This window comes from Corvus brachyrhynchos, unplaced genomic scaffold, assembly GCF_000691975.1.
Source record: "Corvus brachyrhynchos isolate BGI_N302 unplaced genomic scaffold, ASM69197v1 scaffold83, whole genome shotgun sequence".
Taxonomy (NCBI): Eukaryota; Metazoa; Chordata; class Aves; order Passeriformes; family Corvidae; genus Corvus; species Corvus brachyrhynchos.
The window spans coordinates 13,125,758-13,142,052 of NW_008238464.1; the positions used below are offsets into that span (position 1 = coordinate 13,125,758).

Here is a 16,295-nt window from a genome sequence, read left to right on the forward strand (position 1 = left end):
GCAGGATGGAGGGAAACCTGGCTGTGGGTTGGGGTGGCCACAGGGATGCTGTCACCCAGGGATTCACCGTGTATCCTGGGCCTGTCAATCCCAATTTTACCACAGTGTTTTTGGAAGACTTGTGAAAGGGCCGATGAAGAAAATTTAAAGATAAAATTATCCAAGACAGTTTTTAATGTCCTTAAAAAATTTTCTGCAGATACTGTCAGATGTGTGAATGCTGTGAACTAGGACTACAAAGAAATATATATCCAAGCAGTAGCCATTTCTATTCAATTTTCTCAGTTTGTGGAGAAGGCTCGATTTTATCCTATGAATCTGTTTATCATTTTATGCAGCCAACCCTGCCATCCCAGGGGAGGCAGTCACTGCTGCCTTCCCTGCACAGAGTGAGGAGCAGAGCTGCCTCACCAGAGCCAACCCCACAAGCTGCCCTGGGTGATGAGGTGCTCTGCAGAAAGCAGCCAGGACAAAAGCATGAGGTTGTAGACCTGCCATGGTCTCTAAGGAAGGAAAACAAATCTTTCCTGATTAACAGCCTTCAGGGTTTCTGCAAAACCAAGTAATGCCAGACAGGATTACAGAGGAAGGGAGAGTGGAAAGACAAAAAAATTAGTGTAAAACAAAAAATGTGTTAGAGATGTGTCTGAAAGATGAGTAGAACCAGTGTGTCAGTGTACTCCTAAAGAAACAGAAAGAAAAGGGGACAGAAAAGTGTTACATTCTCAAGCAATCACATTTCAGGGTGTGGCTCCCTTTGAGAAAATGAAATTTTTAAAATTGTTACTGTAAGCTATTAGCACAGACTATACATCCATGTTAGGCATGAAAGCAGACATTCAGATACTAAAATTATTATTATAAAATGCTTAATATTATATCTTACTTAAAGCAGTAAAGAATACATGTTTGGCTTGATTTATTCACAAAGGTTTTCCTGCTCTTATGACCAGAACCACCCACAGGAATGCAAGACTGGAAGTGAACTTCCTGAGTGTCCCAAGATGAGGTTCTCCATCAGGATAAATCCTGCCATAAATTGATAAACTCCATCTAAAAATAGGCAAGGTTTATGCCTCCATTGCTGTGATGAGAGGCCAAACCAGATACCCTCTCCCCAGTGGCTGGAAGGCCTCCAGCTTCCAAATAATCAACATCACTGATCAGTCCTTGCCTGCTAGTGGGAGAAAAAAGTGAAGATAACTGTTTCAGAAAGGAATAAGCATTAGTTTTAAAATAGAGAGATTGGGATTTGGCCTTTGCTATAGATGAAATTACAGTTGGGAAGGATGTAAGGGTGGATCAATAATCTGCCATAAATCTGGTTCCTGGGAAGCCACTGACAACTCACTTGGTTGATGAGAAACAGTGTCTTTGTGACAACATTTGATTTGTCTGGCGGGGATTCATTTATTCAAAACACAAAGAGCCTGTTCATTGTTCATTTTTGGAAACATCAGTTTCTGCTCCATATCAAAAGCCAAAAAAAGACATTCCTTTTTAATTTTTCATGTCATATTGAATTTTTTGGCTTATGACATGACAAAGGCTTAAAAAAAATGTTACCGTTTATAGCTACAAATAAATGGTAATTAGCATGACTTTCAAAAGTTTATACATCTCAGAATAAAATCTTGGTAACTTTAATACAAGGAATAATAATAATTTCCTTCCTGGCTTGTTTTTCAAAGTTCAAACTATATGTGAAACAGAAAACTTATTTCCTATTTTTTTTTAAACTGGTTTTAAAGCCCCCAAAAGCTAAATCAAAATTAAAATTATTTCAAGTTAGGTAAGGAAAATCAAAGTAGGCAACAGAAGTCTTTAAACCTATGTTTTTATATGTTTACGAATGATGTACAATGTATTTTACATTATTATCTGTAATATAATATATCTAAAACGAAAAAGAAAGCACTCGCTGAAAAATTAACTTCCTGTTCAGTTTCAACATTTGAGTGAGTTCATATGCCAAAACTAATACAGTCATTGGAAACTTTTCCAAATATTTTTTAATTTTAAATTTGCATCATTAATGTTTTAGCTTATATATTGTTTTTTTTCATTTGGGTTCCTGGCTTGGGATGAATTTCTCTTATGAGCAAGCAAGCAGAAAAGGAGTGTACTGACTTTTCAGAAAATCTATCTAAGCCACAGCTTCTCCAGTGCTGGAGACATGCACATCCTATCTGAACTCTTCACAGAGCTCTGAGAAACAGAGATAACTTTAAAGTTTACTTCCGCATCCCACTTGCCCAATTTCCAGCACGGCCGAGGTCCAAGGTTTTGACTGAAGCTCATTTCTTAATATTTTGCTAATTTAAATGCTAATTAGACTAATTTGATGAATAAAACATGGTAGGAATTCATTAACAACTATGCTGTGATTGCTTTATGTCTACAGAGAAATTTTCTAAAACAGGACTCCAGGGACAGTAGCACATCTGTTACCAGCTGAACAAGTTGGATTCTTTGTGATACTAAACTTAGAGCTGGTAATATATTGCAGAACTGCAGAGAAGATGCAGGAACTTTAAATTTTACAGACCTAGCACATCTTGGACATAGGCCACCAATGAAGATGAGGCCTTATGCTGTCCTGAGCCCATCTGCTTCATGAGGTTTGCTCTGAGTTTCAGACACGGAAGAAGAAAATGTGCCTTATCTCTGTCTCTCATTACCTACTAATGTCATTCCAGTTGTTCTGCCTGGCATTATTGGTGCCTATATAAAGAAATTAAACCATTCACCTCATGTCTGATACTGTGGATAACCTTTTGTGGTTTTATTGAGTTCTGTGAAGTTAATGAGGCTCCAGAGAAGCGGAGCAGATATAAATACAGATAGGATTATCTCTTTGGAAGAATAGGGGGATGTTTGGCTTTGGTTGGTTGGTCGTTTTTTTGTTCGTTTGTTTGTTTTTGTTTGTTTTTGTTTTTTTCTTTTTTGTTTGGTTTTGTTTTTGTTAGTTTGGTTGGTTGGTTTTTTTTGTTTGGTTTGGTTTTGTTTGCTTTGCCTTTTTTGGGTGAATTTTTTTTTCACCTTTTCTCAGGGGGAAAGTATAGGTTCAGATCCCACCATGCTAAAGATTTTTTGTTATACTCAGAGTAGAATATGTAAATGAAGAAACTAAGAGACCTGTAACCACCTATCTTCTTTGGAAGATAAATATATTTCATGTATGACATTTGAGTACTGATAAGTATCTAGATAGTTAATTCTGATTAAAAAACAAAACAAAACAAAACCATAACCAGTGGTAAACAGAAACCTAAAAGAGGTTGGGGATCTGGGTGTTCCTATTTCTTTGCCTTCATTTTCCACCTGTAAATATTTCTCTATCTCACAAAGGATCCAAAAAGACAAACGTTACAGATAGTAAGTGATCTGTTCAAGTAGCGCAGTGGTGGAGGCCATACTAACACACTATAGTTAAAACAGGACAGAAAGGAATGTAAAGGAGATTTTCTGTATTGAGAATACCATTTATCACTGAAAAGGCTTTAAGTCAGTTTACAATTATTTAAATTAATTTCTTCACTTGTTTGTTTGTTTTTGTTTGTTTTGTTGGGGGTTTTTTGTTTGGTTGGGGTTTTTTTTGTTTAAATGTTTGCTCCTGAATGCTAGGAGTGAATGTAATTAAGTTTATAAGTATTTCAAATGAAGGTCAGTACTCACTTCTACATGTTGACAGGTCTGAATGAGTTTTGCCAGAAGAGTTTCCAGTTCAGTGTTCCTCTTAATAAGGTTGGTGAGGTTACTCTCCAAATTTTGCTGTTAAAATGAAGGAAAAAAAAATTAACATTTCAAAGAATTATTATTTAGGTGAATATTTGAAAAATCTAATTACACAGGTACGAACGTGAGACTTTCATATTGATATGTTCCATTACATGTTTGATTAGATTAGATGTTTTGTCTATGCAAGACAAGAGAGAAAAAAGTTCAAGAATAGAATTCTGGAAAATAGATTTTCTAAGGACCTTATAATAACTAGATTAAGCAAAAAGTTTTATTCAGGAGGAAAAAAAAAGAGTAAGGAGAAGACCAGAAAAGGTAAGAACATCTCCCCCCAAAAAGTGGTTTATTTTAACTGAGAACATTTTAACTGAGACTCCTTATTCCCTGCTTTCAGTTGAACATCTGAGTTTAAAAGCCTGCTGCTAACTGAGGTCTCCGAGCTGGTCAGCACTTTCTTCTTAGGATTCGCAGTGCTGGATGGGCTTTGATAGATATGATTTAATTCCCTAGTTCATCAGAGTTATATTTTCAAACAAATAATTCTAAAGAAAAACATCCTTTCTATGCTTAAGAATGAAATATCTACTCACAAACTCTGCCTTCACTAACTGTTCTTAAGATAGAACTTGTGGCATGTTTCTGTGTTTATCAACTGATTATGGCTGCCACTAATATCTGCAACTGTGGTAGAGCAAAGTCCTTTCCAGCTCACAGATCTGAGGCTGCATCCTGGCTCTCTTCTATTGCATGAGAGATTGAGATCTAGCAACAAAAGTTTCAGTCTCCCTTCTCCTCCCTGTATCCACAGGAAGGAAACCCAAGCACATGAGGAGCAGGTCTGTGGCAGCTCTGACCCACTCCCTGGAGTTACTGAACAAGAATACCAGAAGTGTGTCCTGTGCTTTTCTCCTGACAAGGGCTGCGAGTGTCTCTGCACGACTGCCATTAATTTTAACTCTCCTCATGTTTTATTAATGACCTTCTTTTCTTCACACTACTACTTTCCCTCTGGTGTATCTATTCTATCATTCCAGTCCCTGCAGCTACTCACCTGACTTGTATAATCCTCTCCCAAACCCCACCTCCACACACGCATTTAGAGTGTGCGTGTGTGTTTTCTGGTGCTGTTATTCTCTCCTGTTTCAAGCTGGTTTAAAACACTTTATTCCTGGCCCTCCCTTTCTGCAGCCGTGCAATTCCCTTCCCATTCCTGCATATGGCTACAAACAAATGAAGATGGGACTATTTCATTGCTGAATGATACATATTTTGGCATGTACCAGGGCTGATGCTGTAAGCACCGGGGAGGCAGACAGTTCTGTTCCACCAAGGAAACCACAACATTTTGATGGCTTTACATATATTACCCTTCCAAGAGGTGTGATGGGTGTTTGAAGTACATAATTTTGACATTTTCTTCCCAGCAGAGCCGTGCATATTGTGTATGACAAGCTCTGGCTGTAAAAACACCTTCTACACCACACTTATTTTATAGCCCATTAAAACAAAGAGTAACAAGAACAGGTATTTTTACTGAACTGCTTGTTCTGGATCCTAGATTTCCATAAGCCATACTGTGAACGATCTTAATTGTGAAGGCATGTTTGCTGTGCTGTCAGATGTCCCTTTGAAGTGCTGAGACTCATATGCAAAGTCAAAATATATATAGTTACTATATGAGATAACTTTTGTCTTCAAAAAACATCTTCCTTAAGACAATCCAAATGTGCAAATACTCTTGAAGTTTTATTTATATAACTTCTTAATCTTATATATTAATTTTTTACATGTTGTAATATTTTACACTAAAATGTTTAAGTGGAAAACGTGTATTCTTGATTGAAGTGATCTAATTAAAAATGTATTATTGGACATAAAAAAAATGTTTAAGTGGAAAACATGTATTCTTGATTGATCTAATTAAAAATGTATTATTGGACATAAAAAATACTAACAGTTGGTACCTATACATACTATGAAGAAAAAATATATTCCAAATGGTTGTTTTGAATATATATAACTGCAGTTATTTTAAATAACTGAAAGCTATTTCTCTTCAACTAAAGCCATTAATACATGAAGAGTCAGCATTTTTCTCTGAAACAGAAATGTATTGACCCATAGATTATATATAGATTATTATATTCAGGTTATTCCCAAAATCTGGATATAATAATCTATATTCCTGTATAAATATATATATAGGATGAAGAACAAAATCTTAGAATAAGTTTCATATCCAGTGACTATAAATATAAACCCATATATATTATTATGGCTTCACACAGGTCTCTTGATATCTTCTGCATTTCCTGACTGTGAAAATGGAAGAAAACCCCGAAACAAGCGAGTTGCCTTAGAAAAACTGGAGTTAATCCATTCCCATGCTCTCTCTCCTTGAACTGTGTAATTTTCCATATGGGAAGCCTGGAATTTTTTTCTGTGCAGTTTGGTATGCAAGAGATTGATTTTTTAAGTCACGCATGATCAGAACTTTGTTAAATTTTTGTTGAAGAACCTGGTGGCTGCTTTCTGAAATAAACGTCAATCTTTCCAGTTTCACTAGGGCAGTACCGAATGGCAGCTCTCAAAAGTACCTGATTTGAAAGTTTTAAAGGTCATAAAACTTGATCGATTCCTGCAGTATGTTTACCCAGATTTTCTTTTGTCAGTATCTTCCTCTAGTACCTTCCCCTATTATTTTCTCAGACAGACCATGGTGCCACTTTAGCTACCACATGATAGTAGGTACCAGAAGCAGAGTTTGAGCTCTGCCCTCTTTCTTTACTCCATATAGGGGGACTCAGAAAAGGCCTGAACATTTACATTTCAGAACCAGATATTTGCTCAGAGACTTTCCAAAGTGTTGCAACCTCATTTCCCATCCACACCAGGATCTTCCCCAGTTGTGTAAGACTACAGTGCCAGATTTGGAGGTCCAGCCGAGCTGGAAAATGAATCCAGTTATTGTAGACTAGAATTCCTGGGAGAGTGAATTGTAGCCAGGTTTCAAGTCCAAAGAAATTGTGCTGTCACATTATGATGAGTACATGTGAGAATGAGTAGCAGAGTCACCTGATTCCAAGTATCTTCTACTGCTGCTTTGTTGGGCAAACCAAATTATGATTGTATTTTCGTTAACTTTCTAGGGAAATCATAATTTCTTAAATATTCGCACCTGACTTTTCTCATCTTTTTTTGTCAGTTGCTAATTTTCATTGTTACCTGTCTATTAAAAACTGATCTTAGAAACTCTGGGGTTGTTTTTTGTAAAGAAGCACAATAGTTGTTCTGCATTTTCCCTGTGGACAGGCTCCACGCATATTAACACAGTAGATGCAAACTGCTCTCTAAAAGCAAAAGCAAGGCTGAATGCTTCCTGACTTACCAATGTAGATCCAGCCCAAGATCTTGACATTCCATGCATGCTTTGAAACTGTTTTTACAACATCCAGTATAAAGTGAAAAGAATGATTACTGTCCATTTAGCATGGTCTGACAATTATACAACATAAATATTCCTATAATCTTGGGATAAATCCAAGTAGATGAAATCACAGACATGTAATTGAAAAAGACAGTTAAGGATGATGTTTCATTTTGACTCTGCATGCCTATAAAATGATATGATCCAGGGACTGAAGTCTAAGTTGGAAAAATTAATGTTAAAAACTAGAGGAGGACAACTCAGGACTGATCACATTTTTTAAGCTGCTGTCTAGCTCATGATCATGTTGCTGCTGAAGTCACGATCATGTTGCAGCAACGATTGTGTGAGGCTTGTGCCCTGATTGAAGTGGGAGGTCAGACTAGATGATCATAATGGTCTCTTCTGGCCTTTAAATCTATCAGTCTATGAAAACCAAATGTGAACCTATGCCCTTTGCCAAATTAACAGTCTCACGCACAGCATTGCTTGTCTAAAATAGGAAGGTAGCACAAACAGATAGTCCTAAGCTACTATATGGGTTGGAAATGCTGTCAAAATAAATCAATGTAAACTTCTAAAGAAGAGAAATGCTGAGTGTGTGTTCCTGCCTTACGTCACAGCAGAGAAAACAATAGCATCCTCGAGATCATATTTTCAGAGACTTTTTCCATAAAAAGTGTCCATTCAAAAAGCCTCAAGATAAAACATACAGCTATCAGGTACAATGAGATTTTAAATTCCATTTGAAGTAAAGCAATTGTATTTTTCTTATTAAAAACATTATTTTTCCTCCCACTGGCAAATATAAATACTCATTTGAACTTTCCACTCACTGCTTTGAGACTGTTCCACTGAAACTGCAGCACATGCTAAGACACGCTATGGGATAGTATATGTAACAACAGTCCTGATCACCATTTATATCAAATCCACCATGACACTGGCGTAGAACTGACCAGTGTAAAGCATATTTTGAGACTATCTCCTGGTTCAAAGAAGAAAACAACTTTGCATAGTGGAAATTAAGTTTAGAGATTATATAGGTTTCTTGAGAACCACTGTCACCTTCCCCCCACCTCTTTACAAACAGTCAAAATGAAACAGTTTATACATTTTCAGTTTGTGTTGGTTGAAGTGTGTAACTTAAAGCCACACAGTCACACTGCTGTAATACACAGATGAGGAATAAAACATCACAAAGCAGAAGTGTGATCACATTCTAACTTATTCAAGCCAACAGGGAAACCAGAGTGATGTTGACATGGCAGATCAATCTTTAGTACTTGCAGGCTAGCTAGAGATCATAAATACACTCCCTGTCACTAACACAGTCCATGCAAACATATCTTCACTGAAATGTTTTCCTCCTAATTCAAAGGTATTATGCTTGCATGTGCTCCAGTTATATTTTCACCTCGTCATAGTGACATACCCCATGAACTAGTTGCCTGTTGCCTCCAGGACTTGTGTCTAACCTATTAAAATAGTTGCCAATCAAATCCAGAATAACTGCCAGAATATCAAGCATGGTTTTGAGCCAGGTTTGGGGTATATGTGAGCTTAATGCTTCCTTTGGTGTTCTTTATTTAAATGGACATGCCAGGTGCACATGGAAAAACTTAAGCTCGTTTTTATTCTATGTACTTGTCCTGAAACAGATTACTACTCTTCTATAATATTCACGTGCTCAATCCTGTATTTCTCCAGCCAGGGAATGGTAACATTTTAATAGGAATGACTGACCTCAAGTCTCAAATGTGCAGAGCTTGACAACTGCACTTCACATTCCTATGTGTAAAGAAATAACAGCTATGATGTTGATAGACTCCTGGGGATGAAGATTTTTACCTCAAGTGATTATAGTATATCACAAGGAAAGACCCATGAGATATTGCACTGTTAATTAATTGTCCAGGAGTATTTTTATTTAAAGTGCAATGAAAATATCTGCATGGGAAGCCATTATGACTCCAGTGATGTTAACTAAGTTGAGTCTATTTCCATATTTCTTAGGAATGTCATTTGATTTTTTATTAATCTCTATTTAACATGGGACATTGTGGAAACTAAAGGAAATCCAAGCACTTCGAATTCTTGACCACATAAAATCTTTATTAACTGAGAAAGCAATATTCCAGGGAGAACCTTCAATTACACTCTTGTGTCTCTGCAAAGTCGTGCCCTCAAATATACCAGGGGTTCTTGCCATTTGTAAGTACAGTTCTGCCCTTTTATTTAACTACATTAATCTGTCTTGTGAGTTGCTCTTCAACCTTCCTTCACTGCTTCTTCTCCTGTGGAGAAACAGAAATTTCATACCTGGGGCCTCTGAGAAAAAAGAACAGGACAAGATGTATATATATGTAGCACACTATAGCAAAAGTTTTCCATTGATGTGTACTATCAGGTCTGGAAAAGAAACAATACATATACTTAAAAACTATTTGCCCATAGCAGGGACCATTTTTGCCAAAAACACAGGTCAATGAAACTTGCACTGCATACTTATTTTCATAGTTATTTTGTTATTGTATGTATTGTATTTTGTATTGTGTATAAAAATGAAGTGAAAATAGCATTTTCTCTTAAACAGAGACAGTCAAACTTGTTACAACAATTTTGTTCCAGTTTAGACAGTGACAAAACTGACTATATAGGAAAATTTGGTTTGTTTTTTTTTTTTTTTCAATTAAGCTATTAGAAGATATCCAAATGTTAACTTGGCTGGGATCTGGGGGTTGTTTCAGTCTTATTTTTAATGAGTCATTAATCAAAGAAGGACCAGAATAATAATCAGGAATCAAGGATCAAGAAGGAATAGATTTAACATCTGACCAAATTAAAAACTAAAATGCAATTTGGACTGATATGTGAGTTAATAAACATTTGCAAAAGTGTAAAAATATATTTGAGGCCACAATATATTTGATGGTTTTTTTCCTGCCTCAATGCAGGAGTCAAACCGGAAGCTGAAGTGTTAAAAGAGCACAACAAATACCAGACACCCTGAATTTAAAGCATGTCATTAAAGACTTATTGTGGTGAGCTAGGGGGCTTATAAGCTCATTCTTTTCCCCATGGGCTAATCCAGTGCAATGAAGGGGGTTAAGGACAACTTGAACTATTGCACAGCTGTCCTGCAGCACCCTAGCTAAATCTACTTCCAACCTCCCAGGACATGGAATGTACTTAAAACCAGGAGTTTAACATGAGCTCCTGCCCATGAGATGCATAATGTAATCCTGTGCAAACAAGATCTGGGAAGTTTTCATTCCAAAACCTGAAATTCTAAGTTTTTCCCATAACTAATGACAGATATCTATACGAAAACAAAGTGAAAATATTATCTAAAGAACCACAATTTACGCAGTGTTATTAAAGTCCTGGTTTCTACAGATGTCTGCCTAAACATTTGTGAAAGTTGTACTTATTTAAGAGGCTTTATTGTGGAAAGAAAATCTGGGTTTAATCAGTCAATACATATTACTGCCTTTTGCATTTGAAAAACGCCGTCTTATCTAAGCGGGTATGTGTAAAAACAATTCAGTATTATGCAAAGCTGGCAGGTTGGAAAGGACAGCTAGATAGGTAAGGAATGGCAAAGGTCAATGTGGTGATTTGGTCTGCATTAGGAAGCAGTGGTGGAGTTGTCACAAGCCTAATTCAGCTCTTTCTGCCGGCCTGACACTTGTGGCAGCTGCCCCCTTCTGCATTTCTGTTTCTCAGTATGGCAAACAGCACATTGAAAGATATCTATTGACTGCCCTCCTGAGGATATTAATTGTCCATCCAGAGAATGAAGCCATGAGTCGATCTCCTGTCATGGCTAGAAGGTCTGGCACACCCAGGACTCACATTGGCGTTGTCTTATTCAAGAAACAGAAGTGACTTTCTGTGCAGTTCTGCTAACAGGGAGGAAACAGGTGCATCTGTGAGCACAACATATTCCCAGCTGTTGCCCTAATGGCACATTAGGAGCCATACAGGCACCATTGGTAAGCCCAAGGGAAGCCAGGGAAATGCGCTTCTTTAGGAAAATGCCTATCCCACTGTCCAATGTCATGGTGCATGAGGAAAGTGTCACCAAACTAGCTAAACAGAAACCCCAACTCTGACATTGGGTGAATTATACTAAACCAAGCACCACTTACAATTGTGTTCTTTGGGGGTTTGTTTTTTATGTTTGTGAACCCTATGAAATTTTGCCAAGAATTACACCATGAGTTAATTACAGCACTCTGGAGCACTCTGTTTTCTTGTCACTGAAGTCATTGATGGCTCTGCCTTTTCCTTGCAGTGAATATACTATGGATCATACCTTGCGGCCTACATACCATAAAAAAGTTGCCATCTGTTGAATTTGGTGTTCATTCTGTCACATGTTCACTGCCTTGCTGCCCATGGTTAGAGCTTGCTCTAGACAGAAGTGTAAGTCTCTCTGTGTTTTCTTCTCCTCATTTGCTCTATTTCCTATTCAGCAAACTAAAACCATCTACTAGATTGAGTAAATGCCCTGAAAGAAGTTTGGTGTGGGGAACTTGAGTTCCCCACAGCTTTCAAGTTTAGATATAAGTTTAACTTTTTGAATAGAAGGCTTAAAAATTCATCTAAAATACTTGTTAACCTGACCTGATAATATAATTTTTCAGTATTTTTCTATACAAATCTTTTGACCAAGCGCCAGATCTCACATATAGGAGTTACTAAAATAATCATCTTTGGCTCAGATTTCAGGTACAGAGCTGTTATTATATTTAAATCTTTGACTTTATAAGTTGCTACGGACAAAACCCGATAACAACATTAAATAATCTTAGTATCATTACATTCTTAGGGACTTATTAAGAGAATGTGATGGTGGTGAGCTGAGCTTAAACTAAACAGTGAGTATAAATTGCAAGGTACAGATGAGGACTTGGAAACAGATTTTGTTTCATATTTCTGTCATAGTCGGGTGAAGTTTCTGTTCTGACCGGCCTAGTCCTTATTGCCAATACTTCATCAGAGATCGACTCAAGATTCAAATTCCCTAACCACCACCACCACCACCACCAAAATAACCAACCCACCTCAAACCTAAAAAACACCAAACCAAAACCAAACCAGCAACAAACCCCCCACAAGTTTAGCTGGAAACTTAAAGTTCTGAGTATACTTTAAATACTGTTGGACTAGAAAAATAACCAATCCAGCATTAATTTTTCCCTTGCATTTTGCAACTGATAAATGAAAGAACAGCATGCCAATAAAATACTCAGCAGGCAGAAATATCATCCTCTCTCATTTAATATACATCAATAAAGGCTTTTCCTTCCCTTACCTCAGCAGTGCATCCAACTCCATTGCCAGGTATCATGATCTCCCTCACTACTCCTACTTCCAAAACATGCTCATATTTTGCTCCTTTTTACCTGGTCATAGGTGTAACTCCTTCCCCTGATAAGATACTATTTTTCACTCCCTATTGGAGTGCACTTTCACAAAGAAATGAAATAATCAATTCAGTGTTAATCCAACTCTCATTTGAGAGGCCAATATTTCAGGGACACATTATTTTTCAACAGACCTCAAAAATGTATATGCAATGATTAAAAAACTCAACCAGCCAGAAGCAAACATTCCATGTGGAAGCCACAGCAGACTTGCATGTTCACTTACCTCAGCAGTGCAGATGAGGTTTACTTTACTAATATGAACTAATCAATTTGTATCAGCTAATGAGTTGTTTCTGACAGTATGAACAATTGCATGAGGATACTTCAAAGTAGTGAGTTTTAGCTCAAGAAGGCATGTTTGCAAGTAGTTTTGTAGTTTATTTTTACTCTGCTCCTATAATCACTTGCAGCATGCCAGACCACAAATGTAACTCAAGGCAGTTCTACTTCGTTGATACTTGAGATCCCATGACTAAGTATCAAACATTATTTTCTATTTTTTATTTCTGATTACACACAGTTTGAAAAGTAGAACTGGAAAAAAACTTCTGCCTATTAAGAATCAGTGGATTGTGATAAAATGTTCCTTATATCACCACAGAAGTCTGGTGCCACAAGACATTTAAAAATACATTAAAAGATGACTCTTCTGCTGTAGTTTCCAAGGTGATAGATCATATCACATGAAATCAAAGGATGATTTTAGGGAAAAAAGTGCTAGTAGAAGCCCAGATATGTGCACTTGTAAGATTTGAAAGTCACAAACACAGGTCTGTTTCAATTTCTAAAACATTATTTTGTACTATTCTGAGTTAGAACTTTGCTTTCTTGACATTTCAGATTTTCACCTGAAAGGCAAAACACAAAGGAAAGGCCTATGTGTTCTCTAAGAGAACTGGAACAATCAATAACAGCTCTGCATCTTCAAGAGTAAAAGACTTTAAACATTTTACTAATGAAATAGGTTGAGATTCTTTGTTTATGACCTTAATATTAAGCATACAAATTTGCATTAGTAAATTTAGTAAATCTGTCATCAGAAAAGAGAGCATTTAATCCTTAAAAAATGAAAACAATTTATAAGTACATATATATACTATATTTCAATAAATGCTTAATTAAGAACATAATACTTATGAATAATGGAGAACAAAATGCCTGAATCCACAGTCCCTTTTCTATAAGAAGAGCAAGGTACAGGTATCGCCCAACCCTTCTTCAACACTTTCAAACATTCAGATAAATCATTATAATTTTAAAGGGCCATTTTCCGGGTACCCCTTCTTCCTCCAAAATGCCAAATGCAAAAATGATGTTCTCTAGAGGTGTGAGTGATGAACCTAGGACAGACCAACCCAGGTTGTGTGTATAGACTGGGGAATGGGAGGCTGGAGAGCAGAACCGTGAAAAGGGACGTGATGGCAAGCTGGACATGAGTCAGCAGTGCCCTGGCAGCCAGGAGGGCCAAGCATGTCCTGGGGGGCATCAGGCACAGCATTGCCAGCTGGGCAAGGGAGGGGATTGTCCTGCTCTGCTCTGCACTGGGGTGGCGTCACCTCGAGTGCTGGGGGCAGTTTTGGGTGCCACAATGTAAACAAACCCATCAAGCTATAGAGGGTGTCCAAAGGAGGACCACGAGGATGGTGAAAAGCCTTGAAGGGAAGCCGTATTAGGAGAAGCTGAAGTCACTTGGTCTGTTCAGCCTGGAGAGGAGGAGACTGAGGGGAGACCTCGTGGTCATCAACATCCTCACGAGAGGAAGCAGAGTGGCGGGTACCAATGTCTTCACTCTCATGACCAGTGACAGCACTCGAGGAAGCAGCATGAAGCTGGGTCAGGGGAGGGTTAGTTTCGATGTCAGCAAAAGGTTTTTCACCCAGAAGGTGGTTGGGCCATGGAACAGGTTCCCCGGGGAAGTGGTCACAGCACCAAGTTTGACAGAGATCAAGAAGCATTTGGACAATGCTGTCAGGCACATGATGGGATTCTTGGGGTGTCCTGTGCAGGGCCAGTGTTGGACTCAATCTCATTTTGGGTCCCTTCCAACTCAGCATATTCTATGATTTTATGACCTTTGAATGATTTACAAAGAATCTTAGAACGCTTCATCTTATCCTTTTCAGCATACCTAAACAAAGGATGCAAAACTGAGCTAGTCTTACATGGCCTGCTGATCATCTTTACATCAGGTGGGATAACAGTAGTAAAATGTAGAATCAGCCTGCCTGAACCCTCCCATATAGCTTTATCTCCTTTTCTGTAGCCATTGTAACCATAATATGACAGACATTCAGGTAATGAAAAATAAATGAACTTACATTTTGGTGAAAAGACTAGCAATTTAGAGAGAAGTGCAAATCAATTATTTCTGGAAAAAGAGAGGGAGATCTTAACATTTCATTTGACACATTTACACAATGTGACCAATTTATACAGACTTCCTCCAGACAAATGATTCATTTGATTTATGACAGCCTTTGAAGTTTCGCCTGCTATCAAGGCTACCAAACTTTTTCTGCTGATAACATGAGTCAATGCTGATTATATAAGTATGCTTTTCATGGCACTTTGGGAAGATATAAAAACTGTAAAGCGCATGGAAGTCTTAACTTGAGGCCTTCAATTAATTCAGTTTGATTTTGATCTCAAAGTTTTCTTTTGAGAAAAGATATGGATTTGATTTACTCAGTGCATTATTTCACATCTGTATTTTCTACATTCATTGTTTCTGAGAGATGAGTCTCTCAACTTTTTGAGAAACATGTTCACTTTAGCCATACAAAATACACAGAAATGCAGCTGCTGATACATGCTCTGTAATGTGAAAAGAATGAGTAATGCAATGTGCAAGGGGTGTAGAGAGAGAACAGGGTATTCTCTGGTGTTTCTGTGCATGGTCAACAATGGCCTTTTGAGGTCACACAATACTGATTGAGTGCTGAGCCTGATTTCATATACAACAACTTTTAAATTTCCTCCTTTTTTCATTGACTGAAGTAAGATCTCTTCTCCCTGGACAAGTGAAGGCTCAAGGGGCCTCATAACAGTAGCTGTATACTTAAAGGGCCCCTACAAACAGATGGTCTCTTCACAAGCAGCCACGTGGAGAAGACAAGGAGCAACAGGTACAAGTTGCAGTGGGAGACATTTCACTTCAATGTAATAAAGACATCTTTTATGGTGGGAACAATAATTTACTAAAATAGCCTCCCCGGGGACAAGGGAGAGTTCTCATCACTTTACATCTTCAAGATGCAATTAGACAGATAGTCTACATCGTCATCTAGGCTCCCTTCTACATGAAAGGTTGAAACAGATCATCTTGCGAGGTGCCTCCCTCACAAAGTGTGGTGTTCTACATCTGATGGTTTATTAACCACTCTTATTAGTTAAAGAGTTGTATCTGTAAATGATTCATTCTTTTAAGTATGGCTCTGTGTGCATGTGTGTGCATGTGTGTACATATGGAGGTGTTTCAGCAAATACTCCAGTGAAATGAACCTACAGGTTAGCTTGGCTTCCCATTCTAGCTCGCTGAGCTCCACGGCTATATTTTGAGCTGATTTGCCCAGTGTGAAACTATTTCAATTATGCAACTGTTCCCTGATTTTGAACACTACAGTGTCATTAACTATTATTATACAAAACTGTGTTATGTACAGGAGAGGATAACTGACATCTCTCTAAAA

General features: G+C 37.6%; 1 protein-coding gene across 5 annotated transcripts in view; it reads right to left on the reverse strand.

The window, feature by feature from the left end:
• Positions 1 to 16,295, reverse strand: part of MID1 (midline 1) — a 171,406-nt gene that overhangs the window by 37,585 nt on the left and 117,526 nt on the right. For all 5 annotated transcript variants that reach the window (XM_017737163.1, XM_008635890.2, XM_017737160.1 and 2 more), the window contains exon 3: positions 3,679 to 3,774. In XM_017737163.1, the coding sequence (XP_017592652.1) occupies positions 3,679 to 3,774 (96 nt within the window). The remainder of the gene's footprint in view (positions 1 to 3,678; positions 3,775 to 16,295) is intronic.